Source organism: Cutaneotrichosporon cavernicola, assembly GCF_030864355.1.
Source record: "Cutaneotrichosporon cavernicola HIS019 DNA, chromosome: 6".
In the NCBI taxonomy this organism is placed as follows: domain Eukaryota; kingdom Fungi; phylum Basidiomycota; class Tremellomycetes; order Trichosporonales; family Trichosporonaceae; genus Cutaneotrichosporon; species Cutaneotrichosporon cavernicola.
In genome coordinates, this window is record NC_083398.1 from 182,501 (window position 1) to 202,122 (window position 19,622).

The 19,622-nt window shown below is 58.2% G+C and overlaps 8 protein-coding genes across 8 annotated transcripts; 4 read left to right on the forward strand and 4 right to left on the reverse strand.

Annotated features, from left to right (window-relative positions):
- Positions 1–433: 433 nt before the first annotated feature.
- CcaverHIS019_0600740 (uncharacterized protein) lies at positions 434–2,014 on the reverse strand (the record flags this gene model as incomplete). Its single annotated transcript, XM_060602492.1, has 3 exons — positions 434–1,173; positions 1,215–1,327; positions 1,374–2,014. 3 exons carry the CDS (start codon positions 2,012–2,014, stop codon positions 434–436), a joined length of 1,494 nt encoding a protein of 497 aa, XP_060458880.1.
- Positions 2,015–4,442: 2,428 nt separating this feature from the next.
- On the reverse strand, positions 4,443–5,283 carry CcaverHIS019_0600750 (uncharacterized protein; the record flags this gene model as incomplete). Its single annotated transcript, XM_060602493.1, has 3 exons — positions 4,443–4,679; positions 4,746–4,814; positions 4,855–5,283. 3 exons carry the CDS (start codon positions 5,281–5,283, stop codon positions 4,443–4,445), a joined length of 735 nt encoding a protein of 244 aa, XP_060458881.1.
- A 1,699-nt stretch (positions 5,284–6,982) lies between these two features.
- Positions 6,983–7,909, forward strand: PRN1 (uncharacterized protein; the record flags this gene model as incomplete). Its single annotated transcript, XM_060602494.1, has 1 exon — positions 6,983–7,909. The coding sequence occupies one exon, from the start codon at positions 6,983–6,985 to the stop codon at positions 7,907–7,909; it is 927 nt and encodes a 308-aa protein (XP_060458882.1).
- A 384-nt stretch (positions 7,910–8,293) lies between these two features.
- On the forward strand, positions 8,294–11,543 carry CcaverHIS019_0600770 (uncharacterized protein; the record flags this gene model as incomplete). The annotated part of the gene is made up of 2 exons (XM_060602495.1): positions 8,294–8,433; positions 8,561–11,543. The coding sequence occupies 2 exons, from the start codon at positions 8,294–8,296 to the stop codon at positions 11,541–11,543; spliced, it is 3,123 nt and encodes a 1,040-aa protein (XP_060458883.1).
- Positions 11,544–12,013: 470 nt separating this feature from the next.
- Positions 12,014–12,353, reverse strand: CcaverHIS019_0600780 (uncharacterized protein; the record flags this gene model as incomplete). Its single annotated transcript, XM_060602496.1, has 2 exons — positions 12,014–12,204; positions 12,332–12,353. The coding sequence occupies 2 exons, from the start codon at positions 12,351–12,353 to the stop codon at positions 12,014–12,016; spliced, it is 213 nt and encodes a 70-aa protein (XP_060458884.1).
- Positions 12,354–13,198: 845 nt separating this feature from the next.
- CcaverHIS019_0600790 (uncharacterized protein) lies at positions 13,199–13,802 on the reverse strand (the record flags this gene model as incomplete). Its single annotated transcript, XM_060602497.1, has 2 exons — positions 13,199–13,557; positions 13,670–13,802. 2 exons carry the CDS (start codon positions 13,800–13,802, stop codon positions 13,199–13,201), a joined length of 492 nt encoding a protein of 163 aa, XP_060458885.1.
- Positions 13,803–14,452: 650 nt separating this feature from the next.
- On the forward strand, positions 14,453–16,172 carry CcaverHIS019_0600800 (uncharacterized protein; the record flags this gene model as incomplete). Its single annotated transcript, XM_060602498.1, has 4 exons — positions 14,453–14,650; positions 14,739–14,803; positions 14,884–15,392; positions 15,427–16,172. The coding sequence occupies 4 exons, from the start codon at positions 14,453–14,455 to the stop codon at positions 16,170–16,172; spliced, it is 1,518 nt and encodes a 505-aa protein (XP_060458886.1).
- Positions 16,173–16,885: 713 nt separating this feature from the next.
- Positions 16,886–18,617, forward strand: CcaverHIS019_0600810 (uncharacterized protein; the record flags this gene model as incomplete). Its single annotated transcript, XM_060602499.1, has 2 exons — positions 16,886–17,198; positions 17,278–18,617. 2 exons carry the CDS (start codon positions 16,886–16,888, stop codon positions 18,615–18,617), a joined length of 1,653 nt encoding a protein of 550 aa, XP_060458887.1.
- Positions 18,618–19,622: the final 1,005 nt, after the last annotated feature.

Below are 19,622 nucleotides of genomic sequence, written 5' to 3' on the forward strand. Positions count from 1 at the left end.
TGTCAACCTGGCTGGAGTTGCACAGTCGCTTCGCGCAGCAAACCACAACGTCCACGTCCACACGAGTATTCCATGCGATCTAAATAAGCTACGCTGGTGGTTGGATGACGTTGCAGTGGGGAAGGCTAGGGAGGCGAGGGTTATTGGCCGCGCCACTGCCAAAACAGGTGCAGGGTGCGTTTACATGATGGGGGTCGTGCCGAGTCGGAAATGCTAAGAGCTAAGAATCGGGATCGACCGTGACGAGACAGAGGCAGCGGGCATGAGATTGTACGAGCCCTTAGGAATTACAGTGGTGGGCCGAGCCCGAGTCTATGGTAGTTGTTGTTGTGGTTCTTCTATGACCAATGTCCCTAGTGTAGATGGATATCGCTGCTGTAGACAGCGACTTTCAGAAGGTTTGCGTTGGGGCGCTTGAGATGTTGCGATGCGTTCAGACAATGTCCTCGCGGCCTTCGAAGCGGAGGTTGTCGACCTGAGCGGCGTCCGGGCGGTTTTCCGAATGACGTGACGAGGTTGACGGGCCGCGCCGGTGACCAGAAGGCGACACTTGTATGGACTGAGCACCGAACTCGCCGTACATCGAGGTGCGAGGCGTCGTGCGGTTGCTCGTGAATCCGTGACGGGGGTGATACGTCCCTAAGGGGGAGACAGGATTACTGTCCAGAGCATTGATTGACGTCTGGCTTAAGGGGCGGGGGAGTGTGATGGAGATTGACCGGTTATGGGGTGCTCCACGCTGAGTGCCGCCGTACCGCAAGCCACTACCGAGCGAGCCATTGGACGGGTTCCGCTGAGGAAGCCGACTTGCAATCGAGGGAGGCGGCGAGCTGGTCCGCGAGTTGGATCCGGTTGTCCGCGACTCGGAACCGTCGCTGGGCGGTAAATTGTCGTACGGCGAGAGCTGGTCTGCAGAGTTGCCAGCCCGGCGAAGTGGTCTACCATCGTGTTCTTGGAACACTGGCGCTTCGGTGCCGGAGGACGTGCCAGATCCTGTCGAGCCATCACGGTGCGGCGTTGTTCCACCTGATGACGTGAAAGACGGCGACCCAGGGATCGAGTTGGAAGGGAAGCGAGGCGACTGGTCTTGCTGTATTGAGGACGTGGGCGAGTCAACCGGGTATGCAGAGTAGTACGACTGCCTGAAGGTGCCCGACGGGCGAGGTCCTAGGACTGCGGAGTCAACACTGCACTGGACTCTCGCGACTGCTTACACTCACGGGTCGAGTATGAGCTTACGCGATGGCTGCTGCTCATCGTCATACTCATTGACCGAGGAGGATTTCCAACCATGGTCGGCGGGCGGTACGACACTTCCCGCGGAGGTCTGACCGTTAGCACTGCTTCGTTCCAGTCCACAGGGGTAGACATACGGAGGTGCGACCTTCTCGCCTCTGCCACGACACTGGCGCCAGATCACAAACGATACGATGATAAGGGCCAGGCCGCCAATGATGCCGCCAACAAGAGCGCCTATTACGGGCTGGCTTAACCCCTTGGAGCCATGGTCCACTGTGCTGCTGATGAATGCCCCAGGGTCCGTGGACCAGTGAGGCGCCGAGAACGACGTGTGAGTAGATGACGCAGAGCCACTCGCACCCGCGACTGAGGGAAGGTTGGTCGGCCCGCCAGGTGTCCCGTTTTGACCCGCAGGCTGTGCAGCGTTTTGCGTCCCGCTTTGGGACGCTGCAGCCGCAGCTGGCGCTCCAGCTGCCACCGATTGACCTACTGGCGTTGCCGCAGAGGAGCCGCCGGCCGCAGCCGCTGCAGGCGACTGCCCAGCCTGGACGGACGCCTGGTTGGCAGCGGCTGAGGGTGAAGCAGCTGCGGGCTGCTGAGCTTGGGGTGATCCCTGAGCCTGTCCACCAGCCTGGCTCTGTTGAGCTTGCGCACCACTGGCTTGCGGCGTCTGTCCGCCTTGCTGTCCCTGTCCGGCGGGTGCTTGACGCTCTCGCAGATCCCCGCCGGCACGTCGGCCCTTCATTGGACCGCCTTGGGCCGCGCGGAACGGCATGGTAATCGAATGCGAGGAGAGATGTGGTGGGGAGAGCGATCTAGAGGGAAAGATGGGGTAGCTGAGAGCGCGCCCAGATCTTGATATCCGGATGGTGTGGCGCAGTCAGAGAATAGCGGTGAAGAAGGAGGTGGGAGGAGGGATCAGGAGAGAGGTCCGGGCTGAGCGTTGCTGCCAAGCCAGCGGTGTAACTGCAGGGTTCCGGAGCTTGATGTGTTTTGGTACGATCCTTTTTTTCGTTCGGTTTTGTTGGAGATTGGCGTTAGATGTCTCGACAAGGGAGGACAACGAGTTGGCGGCAGTGGCGATCAAGTGTGATGTGGGACGAAGGAATGAACGAAAGAATGAAGGTTGATATCGAGTTCTGGAGCCTCGAGTGATGATATGATATACCCTGTTGAGAAGTGTAAGCAAAGTCGGAATTGCGTTGCGTTTCAGGTCGGGGATTTGCCGTTGTGTGTGGGGCGAGGAGGGGTGGATGGCCTGGGTGGGGGAAGACGGATGCAGAAGGGCTGGGAGAAAGCAAAGAGGCGGGTCACAACGACCGGGATGGTACAGTCACCGTTCAGGTGCAAATGATTACATGCACATGTACATGCACATACATGCACATGCACACTCGGGTCCGTGCTGAAAACTTGGTCTGTGCCCAGTCGTCGTTGAGCGCGATTCCAAGTCCAAGCCAAAGCAAGGCATGCGCCATTCGGGGGAACCAAACTTGTTCTCTGGGATAGCGGATTGGATGGCAGGGCGGGGATATGGCGTCGGCCGCGAAGGCCGTGAGACCGATGACGAGCCAGAGTATGGGGGAAGGAGGGAGAAGGAGGAGAGAGGATATGGGAGAGACTCTGAGATGATGACAGACGAGATTGAGATGAGATACAGGCAGGTGTGGTTTGTGAGGAAGGCTGTGGGGTGGGTGGCTATGGGCAGCTGGGCAGCCAGGACAGTCCAGGGCCGCAGTGCAAAGTGGAACGACAGACGTCGTCATTACGACCATTAGGGTGTAGAGGGAGAGAGAGAGAGAGAGGAATGGGATCGATCTACTTACCTTGGTCAAGTCTAGTTGAGATGCAATGCGAGTGTAGAAAGGTTGAGAAAGCCAAGATGGATTCACGTATGAAATTGTGTAGTTTGAGATGGAACAGAGTGATGGATCAAGATGGAATATGGTATATGGTATATGATGATGATCAATGGCAAACGGCCCTTTACCAACTATAGCCCGATCGACCATATTGACTTATATTAACCAGTGTGTCAAGTGAGTGTGGGAGTTGTCGGCCAACGTTGATTCCGGCGGTATTGCGCCCCCTATGCCCTTATGGCCCTATAGTTGCCCATGGACTGGCGGTAATCCAAACTGGGCAACTTGTGTAACTTGAGCCTTTAATCCTGGCATGCTGGTCAAGTTTAAGACCAGAGCAAGAGCAGAGGTAGATCACCAATCTTGGCGTCCTGGCTTCCAGGGAGTAGATTACTCTCCTTTACTTTTTCGCATCATAGCCTCCAAGTCTCTCTCTCTCTCTTGCACTCTCTCTAACATATTCACCTGAGCTTGTCTGTACCTAAGGACCTAACTCTGTACCAATCTAGAAATACCTTGGGTCAACTTTCAAGTGTGACAATGACGTCTGTGGTTATATTGTCTGGCAATTCTCAACCCAACCAAGAGCCAAAGGCGTCATCCTTCCACTGCGCCCACTGCGCCCACTGCGCCCACTGCGCCCGCTGCGCCGGCTCTTGCAACTCTTGAGCATGACATGACATCCCACCCAACCCTCATCTCATGCCCGATCTCTACTACGCCTTCAGCGTCATATATTGTCCCTTGTTCGTCGTCATACCTTTGCATACAGTAGCCACGCTACCGCTTACAACTTGACCCTCTGCTAACAAATCCTTGCAAGTCCCTTTACTAATATTGAGAGGTTTCATAAGTAGCATGATTCAGGCGATCAGGGAGTGCAACTGTGATCTGAGCTATCATCGGGTTTGGGCCTTTGGGGTCATGGAGTATGGGAAAGGAAGGGAGCAAGGTGGTGGAGAAAGGAGTGGAAAGGGCAAAGGTGATGTTGAGACCATGTAGGGTTGAACTCACTACTCTTTACAATCTTTACTTTACACCAACGATCCCACAATCAGCAACTTCAACCGAGGGCAGAGTATGCTGCGGGTACCTTGTTCCTTTTGATCGTACACTCATAATCCCCCTCCTATAGCCTCCATGCATTTAGGGCTTTGAATTGAAACATACCAGGAACTTGAATATTTCCCTACTTGCCAACCTTGTTCATTCCATCCCAAAGCTTCCCCAAGCCTCCTCGTCACGACTCACTTGGCATGACTTGTCTTCACATGCCTTGCCTACACAAAAGCCAAACGCCACATGCCACACAGGCCACAAATACCTCTCCAAACTAGTCTCTTAGCTCTTATTAGCAGTCCTCTTCAATTTCATCACAGCTCTCCCATTCTCCACTTTGTGCCCAACCTCATCCTCCTCGTCCTCAAAGTAGTCACTGACAGGCTCGTCGACCTCCCACTCATCGTCGCCGAAGCGGTCATCGTTTTCCTCGCTCGCGCTCTCGTCCGCGTCTCCAGCGTTGCCTGCCTGGCCCATGCTGCGAATGAATCCAATAATCCGTCCCTCCATTTCCTTCCACTGACGCAACGTCAGCCCAGTATGCTGAATACGCAAACCACACACAACGCCACTCCTCTCACTCACCTTGGCCGTGCACTCTCCTGCGGTACGGTCGCCAATACGATCACCAACAGTTGACCACCCGAGGTCACGCTGTGCATTAGTGTCTCCAAAGCAAGCAAGGTCGACATACCCGCGTCATCTTGACCGTGCGATACAGGCGCTCGAGGTCGTCCGACGTCCATGGGTGGCCTTTGGCCGTTGTCACTTGGCTAAGTTCGGCCCCGTTCCCGATCGAAACGCCACTTTCTCCTCGACGGCGGCGAATGAGTGCTGGAGAGCTCTCTGGCTGCCAGTCAGGGCCTTCACTCTGCTCGCTCTCAACAGTAAATGACCTCGAACCGCGCACGGGACTGTAGTGGCCCGAGAACGAGGTGACTGTGGGGGAAGAGACAGGGTCGACCGACACGTCACTCGAGTCGACGTTGATGTTGCGGATTGCGGCGAGATTGCGATCGACGAGTGAGTTGTTACGGCGGGGCCGGGGGCGACGGAAAGGAAGGTCAGGCTGGATAGGGCTGTTGGAGGAGATGGTTGAAGAACGCGACCTGCGGGGAGGCATTGTGGATACAGAGGGGTGAAGTTGTGAGGAATGGAGAGGTAGAGCAAGGTCTGAGTGAAGTGGTTGAGGGTGAGTGGAAGCAAGGGACAAAGGGGAGTAAGGTGGTAGTGTTATTAGTGGGAATGACGACTAGGTTTTTAGGTGGGGAATTGGTCTCTTGACTCTTAACGGCCTTGATTAAATCGATTCAAGGGAGCAAGGGGGGACCGGGGGGGTTGAGGGGGGCGATGATGGGCCGATGGGGCGATGGGATCAGGAGGATATGGTGAGTGAGAGGGTCTAGGTGGGATTGGGGGAGGAAGGAGGGGGGAGGGGGGAGGAGGGAGAGGGTAGGGGACAGGAAGGAGGTTCTGGGCATTCTGGGGTTGGGGTGCGAGGGGCGCCATTTACACTAGGTTACTGAGGTTGACTATTCACTAGATCGTGTCCGTGCGCAAACACATTCCTTTCAACATTCATCCTTCTCAATACAACAAGCACAACATGTAACAACACGGGTCCTAGACTCCGAGCACTTAGAACACACGACCTTGACTCTTGTCAGCTGCAGACCTCTACGTTCTCTCCCAATCCCGACCGGTCATTCCATGCATACCAACCATTGTGGGACATCGGATGTGGAGGATCGGAGAGAAACACTCCGTTGACCACCTCGCACCTTCCGGTTCCACTCTCTTCATACCTCGGACCTAGGTATCTAGGTGGTGCGACTGATTCGTACCGCTCAACCGGGATCCTTGATCAATGAGTGAGAATCTGCTTCGCCATCTAAGAAGCAAGCCTCAAGGGTTGACCTCAAGGTACCATGGGCCGATACAATCCCCGAGGCCCCGAACCGCAACCGAACCGACGCACAATACTATTTGGCACGGCGTGGATCTAGAACAGGCTAGACGACGCGTCTAGTACAAGTCCTGTCTGCCTTGGCACGTCAGCATCCTATTCATTGTCTTTCGAAGGCGCGTAGAGTATGCAACTTATGCAACTAGATTGCACTGGGCGATTGAGCGGAATGGGAGGTGTGCGGAACTGTTCCGCTCCGTTGGTGGTTGATAACATGGGACTGTTATTGGCTGAAGCCCTCCAGCCTCTGGCAAGGTGCCTCACTCCCACAAATTCCACAATCCGTGTCTGGAACAAATCCAGACGATCCAGACCGCTGTCGACCGTTGCGCTCCTCGACGTCGTTGCGCTCCATAGATCCACTGGTCGTGACTCGTGGTTTGACGGCAGAGTCTGCGAGTTGAACTGGTTACTGAGAATGATGACTGATGGGTTACATATTGGTGGACATTGTTAAAAGGCCACAAAGACTCCGCACCAGCGCTCAAACGTCATGATCTACAACAACCCCTGAGTCGGTTGGCCGGAATTTCCCCTTTAGGAAGTGAGTTCTCAACGCTATGTCAAGCATCCTCAGCACCAACGGACCAACGGACCAATATACAAGCTCTTCATATCATCAGTCTCATCTCTGACTCATCTTGGACAGAACCAGAACACCCTGGCGTACTCGACGTTGACAAGAAATTGTATCGCCAAAAACCCATAAAAGCAGCCCCTTCGACGGTCCAACAAACTCATCCCAACTTTTTTGTCAACTCTCTACAATCTCATGCTCCATAACGTCTGCCGACGCAACCTTACAACCCACAACCTCAAGCGCTTTCTCATCGCAACCCTCACCACCTCTGCAGCAATGACCAGCAACCAAACTACCCGTACTCCCGCCCAGGTCGTCTACGCCCGTGAGACGCCCGAGGGCGTTGGCGCCACAGTTCGCCGCTCGATCGGCACCTCCAGCCTCCGCAACCTCACGCCCTTCCTCATGCTTGACCACGCCGCCATCCAGGAGGGATCGGGCTTCCCCGACCACCCCCACCGCGGCCAGAGCACCGTCACCTACGTCCTTAGCGGCATGATGCAGCACGAGGACTTTACCGGTTCCGCTGGCAAGCTCCTTCCCGGAGACGTCCAGTGGATGACGGCCGGCCGCGGCATCGTCCACTCCGAGATGCCGCTGTTCGATGAGGACCCGTCCAAGCGCGTCCCCGCCGAGGCTCTCCAGCTCTGGATCGACCTGCCGGCCGACAAGAAGATGATCGAGCCGAGCTACCAGGAGAAGAAGGCCGCCGACATTGACAGTGTCCAGCCTTCGGACGGCGTCGACATTACTGTCATCTCGGGCGAGAGCCACGGTGTCACTGGCTTTGTCCGCCCCGTCGGTGGATGCTGGTTTATGGACGTTAAGCTCACCAAGCCTGGCGCGTCCGTCTTCCAGGCCCTCCCCGAGGGTTGGACCGGCTTCGCCTACATCATCACCGGCAGTCTCCAGGTCGGAGAGGAGGCTACCCCCGTCGACAAGTACAACACTGTCGTGCTGTCTGCCGAGTCCGGCCAGAACGGTGTCCTCCTCACCCGCCCCGAGGGCACGACCGAGGAGACCCGCCTCGTCCTCATCGCCGGCGAGCCTCTCCTAGACAACACGACGGTCCAGCACGGGCCCTTTGTCTGCAACTCGCGCCAGGGGGTTATTGAGGCCATCACCGACTACCAGATGGGCCGCAACGGCTTTGAGCGCGCCCCAAACTGGAAGTCCAAGATTGGCTCGGCCATGCGTCACTAGGATAAGGCTCGGGCGCGCCTGTAGCGCGACTGCGCCCCTGGCTCATAGATAGATTACCATCCGATTCGTTCTGTACCATAGTGTACTTTAGGCTATGAAATTGACTGGAAACACGAGATTGGATGCTGGGACGTTGGGACGTTGGTGGAGACTCAAGTTGCAGCGAAAGTGAATTGGTATTGAACCATTAAGCATCCATTAGAATAGTGAGACAAATCCGGCACGTGGCAACACCTCCGCTTTGGTTCCGTTGCCACCACCAACTCGTGAGGAATCACGGACCACTGGAATTTCAGAGGCCTTCCTCCCCTGTTGTTGAACAGCATCCCATACTTCACATCTACAACACCGCGACTCCCGGGTCACAAGAGGGTGCCAGACACCATGTCGTCCCTCGTGTCATTCGTCAAGCTATGCTGGGCCTACCCGTGGCTCGCGCCGGCCCTCATGGTGGCTGGCTTCGTCGCTTACAAGGCGCTCGGGAGGCGGTGGCGTCTCAACCGCCAGATAGCGCGGCACAGGCTGTGAGTGACGCGTATTTGGTTCTAATGGCGCCGCTCTTTGTCTCAAGGGCCCATTGTCTCGGGTCTAGGAGATTGACCACACTTGTGCTTTATGCTTCCTTTGTTCGCTGATCAAAGCTAACGTCAGTGACCAGCGCCGCCGCGCAGGTATCCCTGACAATGACACACGTCCTTGGCTCGTTGCGCGCCCAGCTGCCGAGCTGCGGTTACGAGAGGAGGCACGCGATAGTGCCGAAACTAAGGCGCGCACCGAGGCCGAGGCAGCTGAGAAGTTGCGGCTCGAGGAGAAGCGGAACGAGGTCGACGAATGGGGCCACCGCATTGTCGGCCAGCTGCGGAGGATGCAGTCCACTGGCGAGCTGACGCCGCGGCGCGTCAGCCGCCATCAGGTCGTCGATGGCACCGGCTCACCCGAGATCGAGACCCCACGCCAGCGTCCCGCGCAAAACGCGTCCCCAGCCCGCCCGTTTCCCCTCCATGCCGCCCACACCACTCGCCGGCCATCTGGTGCACGGCAGCGCCAACCGTCTATTCGCAAACCCGTGGCACAGAAGCGCGGCCGCGGCGACTCGTCCGACGAGGATGAGGAGGAGCATGACGACCGCGCCACGCGACGGAAGACGCGCTTGCGCCAGCCGAAGCACGTGCCAACCGTCGACGAGGAGATGGACGAGATTGACTCAGACAACAGCGAGATGGCCCTTGACGGCGAACCCGACAAGGGCAACAAGCGCCCACACGACGATGACGAGGAACCGCGCAAACGTCGTCGCGGTTCCGTGTCCGGCTCGATGTCTCGCGAGAGCGAGGACGAGGAGATGCACGAAGAGATGGACACGGATGAGAGTGAGACCGAACCCGAGGTTAAGATTGAGCGCATGGACACGGAAGAGCTCGCGACGACTACGCCATCCAAGACCGTCACGCCTGGCATGAGCGCGACGCCAGGACCCAAGCCCCTCACGCCCGCCAAGCTGCACAACGTCAGTGCGCCGGACGACCTTCCCGTTTACGGCACCGATGTTCCCGACCTTGCGACTGCGTCACGACGTACCGATGCGGCAGGCGTCAAGTGGCTCGTCACTTCCCACGTCGAGTACCGGCAAGCCGATATACGCGTCCCGTCCCGCAAGTACAAAATGCCGCGCGACAGCGAGCACCCAGACGCGCGCACGGACGCGTTCGAGAGCGTGCGCGTGTGGGTCGCCGAGGACGTGTACAACGCGCTCAAGAGGGACGGGCGTTTAACTTGGCAGGGGCAAGAGGAGTCGCCTGAGCCTTCTTCGCCCGCAGAACTCAAGAACAGTAACCCCAAGGCGGCGCCACGCGCAACGGGACGTATTGGTATCCGGAGCCGGCCGCCATCGAGACCCGACTCACCTTTCATCATGTCGCCGAGCCTCTCGCGCATCGGCTCGCCCGCCCCTCGCCGACAACTCAGCGAAGCGGGCCGCACCCGCCGGCACGACGAGCTGCTCGCCAAGCTCGGCAAGTCGAGCTCGCCGGTCCAGCCGGCGCCTCTCGCAGCGTCGACGGCCGCTCCAGACGAGAAGCGCTTCACGGCCGAGGAGAAGGGCAAGGGCAAGGTGCCGGCGTCTTTTAGCTTCTCCGCGCCAACCACAAGCTCACCGCTCAAGGTCAGCGCTGTGCCCGAGGAGAAGGAGTCACCGAAGGATACACCCACCAAACCATTCTCGTTCAGCTCAACCATCAGCCCGGCGTCCACTCCTGCGTCCGAGAAGAAGGAGGACAAGAAGAGCGCGAAACCATTTTCGTTTGACCTCGCCGCCCCAAAACCTGACGCGAAGGAGACGCCAAAACCGTTCTCGTTAGACACCTCATCCAACGCGAGCGAGAAGAAGGACGCCGCGCCTTTCTCGTTCAGCGCATCAGCGAATGAGTCGAAGAAGGACACTTCATTCTCCTTCGGCACGCCGTCCTCCGCGTCTCCATTGACAACTAAGCCTGACGCAAAGCCCTTTTCATTTGACACGCCGTCCGCCGCACCGGCGAAGACAGAGACGGTCAAGCCAGCCAAGGATTTCTCCTTCGGCACCCCTCCCGCCTCCGCGCCGGCCGAGACACCATCTCTTGGCGCCGGCCCCGGCTTCTCCTTCGCCAAACCGTCCACCGCTGCGCCGGCGGAGACTCCAGCCCTCGGCGCCGGCTCTGGCGGCTTCTCCTTCGGTAAACCTTCCGGCCCCGCCGCGTCAGTAGAGACTCCATCTCTCGGCGCTGGTAGCGGCAGCTTCTCCTTTGGTAAACCTTCTGGCCCCGCCGCGCCAGTGGAGACTCCATCTCTTGGTGCTGGTAGCGGCAGCTTCTCCTTTGGTAAACCTTCTGGCCCCGCCGCGCCAGTGGATACCCCATCTCTTGGTGCAGGTAGCGGCGGCTTCTCCTTCGGCAAGCCTTTGTCCTCTGCGGTGGCGGAGACTCCAGCCCTCGGCACCGGCTCTGACCGCTTCTCCTTTGGCGCTCCCTCCAAGCCCGTCGCGGCCTCACCGCTTGGCAAGTCCAGCTTCTCCAGCGCTGCGGCTGGCAAGCCCAAGGCGAGCTTCTCCTTTGGCGCTCCTTCCGCCTCCGCATCTTCGACCTCCGCACCAGCCGAGACACCCGCTCTCGGCGCCGGCAAGTCCGGCTTCTCCTTTAGTGCGTCGCCCACCATCCCCACTGCACCCGCCGAGACGCCTGCGTTGGGTGCTGGCAAGTCCGGTTTCTCCTTCGGTGCACCCTCCACGACCGCTCCTGCTGCACCCTCCTCCGCCAGCAGCTCAGACTTCTCCTTCGGTGCGCCGTCGGCGCCGAAGTCGAGCTTCTCCTTCGGTGCATCGTCCACACCCACGGCCGCAGCGCCCGCTGCGGGGCCCTTCTCATTCGGCAATCCCGCGAGCCCCGCACCCTCTTCAAGTGACAAGCCGACATTCAGCTTCGGCTCTGCACCCGCACCCAGTGCCTCGGGCTTCAGTTTCGGCTCTTCCTCCTCCAACCCCTCTCCAACTCCCGGCTCGGGCTTCTCCTTTGGTGCGCCCTCCCCCGCTCCCAGCTCCGGGTTCAGTTTCGGCACAGGCGGTGAGAGGTCGATCAAGCCGCTGAAAAGAGCGCCGCAGTAGTAGGTAGACTATGCGAGCATGCAGGATGCTGCTGCTCCATTCAATTAATTGAATGACAGCCGGGCATACTGACCTACCGCTCGCGGACCGGCGTCCTTAACCCGGGCGCCGGCCGGCCAGCCCTCTTTGAGGCTGGGAGCGAAGAGAGATTGCACCACTAAGGACTTGGGTGGCTGAGGCGTGCCGCTGCGAGTAGTATTATGTGCGCACATTGCGTAGAGCCGCGGAAGGTAGGTAGCAATGGTTATAGGGGAGATATTTGCCTTGTGCCAGCACGACAGGATCTGCACCCGACCTGACATGAGGCGCTCAGTGTGCGTGGTTATCACGATACATCCTAACTCATCTACAACGTCCGTCTGTGAATCAGCCGTCAGTCTACCGCTACACTCACCATCACTCGGCGAACCAACCCTATACCGGCTAGGCCACGCCACTTGGTTACTGCTACGCCTTGCTACGTGGCTCCGCTAAGGCGACGTCCCATAAGCAAACGTAGGCCGCCCCCTCTCCTCCTCGGTCGCAAGACTGTGGAGAATAGCCTTGGCTTCCTCGTTGGACTCCGAGTCCCAGGGCTTACAGCCGTACGCAAGGCAGAAGGCAGTCCATCCTCCAAAGGACTTGACGACGTCCTTCTCGGCTTGGGAGGTTAGGGGTGGGGCTGGGTTAGCTGGGCGGCGGGAAGGTGGGTAGGTGGTATAGGAGATAGCAGGTAGGGAGAAGGGGGAGGATGGGGAGGGGGGAAACGGAGGAGCGGAAGCGGGTTGGGACATGATAGAGGAACTCACCAAGACTGTCAGATGCGGGCATGTTGAGTGAGTGGGTGAATGTGAACTCTACCTGACTGAGCCCATGTGCTTAAGAGCGAGAGCTGGGTGGCAAGCATGGCTTGCTGGCTTGACTGGGTGGGAACGTGTGCAGTTCGTGACGTGCCTGCGCCCACGCGCCGTGTCAATAACCTCGGGTGCTCGTTCCGAGCCACAGCCTTCAGACGTCACACTCACGTGGGCCCAACCGCGGGGGTATTTGTCTTGGGGTCAACACGCTATGCTGGTGCAGGTTATGGATAGCTATGGAGGTATGGATGAGCACTGCCGACATGCTGGAGGGGGTGTACGCAAACGGTGCAGCTGCCACAGCGAGGTGATTGCGAGTCTCAGCCCTGGTGCATAGGAGCAGACAATCACCTCATCCCTTTTTGTGAATGCCGGCCTATGCTGGTGGCGCAGCGAATCTGTGCATATGCATATCTCCTTATCGCAGTGACGCGTTGAGCTAAGACATAACCTCCGTTACGGATGTAGGTGGGGAGGGAAATTCACTTACGTAATCAATCGGCCGCATAGCTCAGCTGGTTAGAGCATTGTACTAATACCCAGTGGATATCAGTAATGCAAAGGTCGGCAGTTCGATCCTGTCTGTGGTCATTCGTTTTTGGATCAGTTGCCTCGCCACTGAAGTTTTGGGGACTGTGCACGATCGCGAGGAAGTAGGACAACCCTTGACCTGCTCATGGATCAGTCAAGCCGTGCCCACGCACGGGTACAGGTACCTTGGCGCACATGTATGGTAGTACATTACAGTTACTATCTCGAAACCCAAAAGGTCATGCCGGCTGTTCACTGCTCAAGCTCTCCACAACCCAGTGCGCAAGCCTATGACGGCCCGGTACGCAGTCGATCTCGGAATCGACTAACTGCGTCGTCCTTCTCCGGTTCAGAGCGTGTTGGAGAGGGTGGAGATGGTGGACGCATCCCTGCGGGTAAAGAAAACTGCACCTTCTTAGGCCCGGCGGGTAATGATCGTGGCCGGAGCTTCTCTTTGGTCTCCTCGGCGTGGGATTTGGTGGGTTGTACCCGCGTTGCAAAGTGAGTTGGTGATGAGGGAGGTGACTCGGGGATTAAGGCGAGGGTCGGGGAGAGGGCCGAGTCGGCGGACGACTTGTCGACGGGCACGTGGGTCACGAAGATTGCGACTGAGTGGGCTTTGGGACCTGGGCTCTCGGGTGGTGCGGCTGATGTCAGCCGGTTCGAGAGACGGCATAGCTGAGAGGCACAGCCTACAGAGTCTGGTCGAGCCTGGCTGCGAACGGACAAACAGCTCGACCAAAAGGAGATATCACGTACGCTTTCGTGGATCGATGAGGTTAAGACACTCTGCGTCGAGGAGGCAGGCGCGTTGCTCATCCGTCAAGCGGTCAGATCGGGCAGCTTCACGCCACAACGTGTGGATGGCGTCAATGTCTGTTTCTGGTGGCATGTTGGTGCGAGGTGCGAGGTGCGAGGGGCCAGGAGAGGTGGAGGGGAAGAAGGGGAGGGATGCAATGTGGCTGACTAAGGTTTGACGTTCTTGATGTCGAGGTCGAAGCTGAGGAGACAGGATTATGTGGAAACGGCGACGCGAGTTTGCGTAACGGCGAGACAAGGCGTGTTTTGAGTAAATGAGACTTGGCGGGTTTGACAAAGGTAAAGACAGGCGCGATTTGTTGACAATTGTGACTTGATGGACCCTGGGTGGCGCCGTCTGCCGTCTGCTTCGGACAAGTGGGTTCACGTCATGTATACAATAGACCCCGCAGACGTTTAGCTCTTTCACTCCTACAAATCTCGATCTGAATCGAGCTCTGATCCACAAACATAAGGATATGGGATGCATGTCAGAGTTGGAGTTTGCTCATTTACTCATTCCCTCATTCCATACGGCATATGGGATCATTGAGGTTACGTTAAAACGCGTCATGAATGCAGAAATCAGGCACCTATTGTTCAGTATCGATCAATATATCATATCGGTGACGTCCGAACGCGACCGCATGGGCCCTCTATCCTTCTAACTCAGACCATCGGCCTTAAATAACCTTTGTCTCCCCTTGTATCCTCGTCTCCTCCTTTCCCATCATCCATCGCAGGATGAAGCTCGCCCACCTCGTATCCCTTCTCCCGCTCGTCGCGGCGTTCCGCCTCCCCACGACCCCCGGGGACGTGTTCGTCCTCGCGGGCGACATGCTCGCCGAGACGCCCGAGAGCGTTCTCACCCCCGCTAGCGACATCACGTTGGCTTCGATCCCTAACGACGAGCACTACACCCTCACCTCGGCCATGCACCCGGTGAGTGGAGGCTTGATGGAAGTCCGAGTGGCTCTGGATGCCAAATTGCATGACCGACAAGTCATCTCAGCGGCGAGGCTGACAACAGGACCACATGGTGCGCATCAAGAGCACTGAGGGGTGGTGCGACCCCGACGTCAAGTCGTTCACTGGGTGAGTTGTCCGTGGTGCTGGCGATGGTATAGCTCGCTCGCTACCAATGCACACCATCACCCCAACGTCATTCACACCAGTTACCTCGACGTCGGGGGAGGCAAGGACCTGTTCTTCTACTTCTTCGAGTCGCGCGGCAACCCGAAGGAGGATCCAGTAATCATGTGGATCAACGGCGGGCCGGGATGCTCGTCAGCGATCGGCTTGTTCATGGAGTTGGGTCCCTGCACGGTCGCCGACAACCCGAAGACTGTCAACGACACCAAGCCCAACCCGTACTCGTGGAACGAGCACGCCAACATCTTCTTCGTCGACGAGCCCGTCAACGTCGGCTTCTCGCAGGCACGCAACGGACAGGTCGTTGGTACCGCGGAGGAGGCTGGCCAGGACATTGCTGCGTTCATCGACATCTGGTTCGACACGTTCAAGGAGTTCCGCGGGCGCGAGTTCCACATGGCTGGCGAGTCGTACGGTGGCCGCTACCTCCCGGTGTTTGCGTCGGCTGTCTACGACCAGAACCAGATGCTCGTCGCACAGGGCAAGGAGCCCATCAACCTCAAGAGCATCATGATCGGCAACGGCATCACCAGTGAATAGCCCCATGCTAGCGGTGCTGACGACAGACTCGTACACCACAACCGAGTCGTACTTCCCGTACCAGTGCACGGTGCATGCCGACCTGAACCACACAGTCCAGAACATCGGCAAGTGTATCGAGATGGCTGAGAGCCTCCCGCGTTGCAAGAAGATGCTCAAGAAGGACTGCATCGAGTCGCACGACGCCACTTCATGCTCCATTGCGGCCGGCTACTGCGCTCAGACGATCGGTTCGTCGTTCCTGTACGCCGGTGTGAACCCTTACGACGTCTCCAAGCCGTGCACGCTCGAGGAGCTGTCCGACAGCCTGTGTTACCCCGAGACCAAGAAGATCGGGACGTATCTGAACCTGCCGGACGTGCGCAAGTACCTCGGCGTGGAGAAGGAGGGCCAGTGGGACTCGTGTGATTATGGCGTTGGGAACGCGTTCGCGGCTACGCTTGACGCATCTGGCCAGACGTGGCTGTACGTTTCGCAGCTGCTTGAGCGCGGCGTCGCAGTGCTCAACTATGTCGGTACGCTGGACTTTATCTGCAACTACATCGGCAACGAGATGTGGATGGAGGCGCTCGAGTGGACAGGCAAGGACAAGTACAACGCGGCAGAGTACAAGAAGTGGGACGTCGACGGCAAGCACGCTGGCGAATACAAGGGCCACGGCAAGCTCACGTTCCTCAAGATCTGGGGTGCGGGCCACATGGTCCCGATGGACCAGCCGAAGCACTCCCTGTCGTTCCTCGACCACTGGCTCAAGAACGGCAAGGTCGAGTAGGCCAGCATGCGTACCCAATGTCCACTGTCGCAGTTGTGATGCGGGGCTACACCGCTGACAATCAATGCAAGAAGTCAAGCAGCGAGGAGGGCACAGCCTACACAGACAGGCATGCTGACCGTCACTGAGTGAACCAGCTGCGTCAGAGTCCATGGACGATATTCGCCGCCCGCAATATGCTCACATCACTCACGGCTCACCCTGCCATAGCCCCGCTAGTGGCGGGAAGGCGGAGAACAACGGTGATGGGTCCATCACTGGTATCAACAAAGGCCCTGGTTCTCACCTCATCATTTGTTCACACGGCCAAGAGATCAATGAGCCGATCCTCATAATCATGTACCCGTACGTCTCGCCCTGATTGTGCGTTCACACTCTCGTCAAGTCCCCAACTGTCCTGGCCTTCTCTCTCCTGCTGGCATCATTCCCATAGGAGCCAGACGGACTGATAAATAGCGCCACAGTACCACTCCTCTCCTCGTCCATCTCGCTGTCTCTGCACTCCTCATATCTTGTCTGCGTCACTCAAACACTCCTCCTCTTGCACAGCTCCATCCTCCCATTTCTCCAACGTTATCCGCTCGTGTTCCCTCGCCTATTCGCTCTCCTCCTCACAGCTTCCCATACCCAGAGCTTTCTCCAAACACCTCCCCTCCTCGCAACGCACCTCTATCCACTCCCATCAATTCCATTTCGCCACCTCAGCCACCATTATGAGGTGCGGCGTCTCCTCCAATCCAGCCTTTGACGCTGCCTCCCAGCCAGGACCAGCCCCAGCCCCTGGCCCGGTGCCCGTCCGTATTTGTTCTCATTCGGATCCCACAACCGGCCACCGCTACTGCGACATCCCCAATATTGGCGCCGTCCTCAGCGAACCTGAGCTCGGCATGCACGAGGAGGACGAGAAACTGCCTGACTGCAACAGCGACGACAACAGCGAGTCCGTCAGCGGTGACAAGGGTTTCTCAAATCCTTTCTTCGACCAGCCCCGAGACGCACTCACAGGCCACTTTCCCGCGCCGGCTGGTACGTCCTCCTCTCCCACGTCTCCACATTCCCATCTTCCCTTCTTCCCGGCCCTCATCCCCATCATCGCTAATCCCAGCCCCCTTCCCGGACCAGAACCAGCCTTATAATCCATTCGCAAACAATCCTTACTTGACGCCTGCCTTCATCAGCAACAGGGTGGAGCCTCTCACGCCTACCCACGTCCGCGAGTACCGCGGGACCATTACGTCCCCCAACAAGTTTCTGGAGCGCCTCTCCGTAGCCCGCGCGCCCAAGACGCCCACCGTAGTGCCGCCCCCCTCCGCCAGCCGGCCCGAGTACGTCCCCCGGCGCAACCACTTCAAGGAGGACAGCATGGCCAACCCCTTCCAGTCGCCCGACAAGGCCTCGACTCCATTTGGAACGAGCTCCCACACCATGTCTTACAGCCGCATGGCAAGCACCCTCTCCCCCCTTCCGAGCTCGCCACCGACCAAGCGCAAGTCCTCGAGCAGCCTGAGCGAATCCTCTTTGCACGCGTCTAACTCGCCCGCTCCCTTTCGAGACACCCCGTACAAGTCGCGCGCGGTTCGGCCCAAGATCGAGGAGGAGGACGGGATGGACAAGTCGGCGGACGAGGACGGGCTCCTCACATACTCCCCCTCGGTCGCTGCGGCCAAGCGCAAGTTGGAGCAGGACGAGTCGGATGACGAGTCGCCCGACGAGTCGCCCGACGAGCTGTTTGTGCGCTCCCGCTCAGCCGCGGCTATCCAGCGCGCGCGGGCCTCCAACAGCCCTTATTTCGTTGGCCCCGACGACGGCGACAGTGACAACGAGGAGTGCGGCGCCTCGGACAAGGAGAACCAGCCACTTGCTGTCTCTGACGCTGCCACCGCTCTCAGTGATTCCCAGAGTATCGACTACTCCGACATGGACAGCGACGAGACGATGACCGACAACGTCAAGGCCTACGGGCACTCGCTGTTCTGCCCGCTGTTCCTGGACTCGCTTCATAATTACCTGTGCCACTATGAGCACCAGGCGTCGCTGGGCGAGCCATGTGCTCCGATGTCGGACCCCATCTCCGCCGAATGGTCGTGCTTGTGCAACATTGACGACGGCTACGATGGAGACGACGAACTACCTACGTCTTCCAAGCGCGACGAGCACGACCAGCGGCCCCACTACTACGAGATAAAGGATGGACAGGACGATAACGAGCCCGACCTTTACGAGGAGTGGGAGCGCGAGAGTGAGATGGACGCGTCCGAGGAGTTGGCGAGCGACAGCGACGCGTGTGATGACGACCTGATCGCCGACGTGCGCGCCAGCCGCAGCCGCAGCCGCAGCGGCTCGAGCGGCTACATGACCGGCCAGCGTGTTCAGAAGAAGAGAAGGGGGTTCAAAGTGCGCGGCGGTGTGCTGCAGGAGGTCGAGCTGCGTCGCTCATCGATCTAAGCGGCAGCCGGAAACCTCAACCTTGACAACCTTGTCATACGCCATCTGCCTGCACCATTTCCACAGGACACCTTGTACTATATAATGCGTCTCGACACCAGGCGCAATGTCTGACTACCATATCCAAAGAGCACGGCCCACCAATCCCTGCAGAACCACCAGTTACTTCGCGATTATGACTCGGCCCGAATGACGAGGACCAAAGCCTCCCCTGGCGGGAATGGATAATCTCGTATACCTGCATGTCATGTGGTATAGCTGTGCGTTTCTGGAGCCGTGGCTCATTGGTGTGTTGACTCCTGGCCACGTTACCTGGTCAGACCGTTTGCATGATACTGTAAACGCATGGCCACGGTCGTGCGCACACCAGGCACCATCTGCTGCATTGTACAATTGTACACATACCCTCATGTTCCGCGGGCATGCATCTATAGGTACATTGCAATTTTGCAAGTCTCTTGGGAGCCATGCTGCCAATTGTTTTATCCTCGTACAGTGAGTCGGGTTCCAGTCGGAGACTGTGTCGTGTGTGGGGTTTTGGTCAATTAGGTCTCACTCGGTGGCGAATTTGCCACACACCTAGACACCTAGACACCTAGACAACCACGCGCATTCTATCCTCTTCCATATGTCAGATATGTCAGGACACGTTCAGCTACCAACAGCGCCAGACAGTGTCAATCGAGCGAGGGCGAGCGAAGCCGGAAGACCCCCCTCCTACCACCACCACCTCAAACCTCCGCTCCGTTCACAACGGACCACCATTCCCCTCACTCTGACTATCGCTTGTCGTCCAAATCTGGTTCCAGCACCATCACTCGCATCGCTTCACTTGACTAGATCCTAGCTTGATTGTGCACATCACTCATACAGCACAGCTCAGATACCTTTGGACCCCCTTGGTCCTCTGTTCGCTGCGGAACGGAACCGTCCACCACCACGCACACACGCCCGTGCCTCCGCCACCGCGCCGTGCCTGTTCTCTTCTTCTTCGACAATGAATGG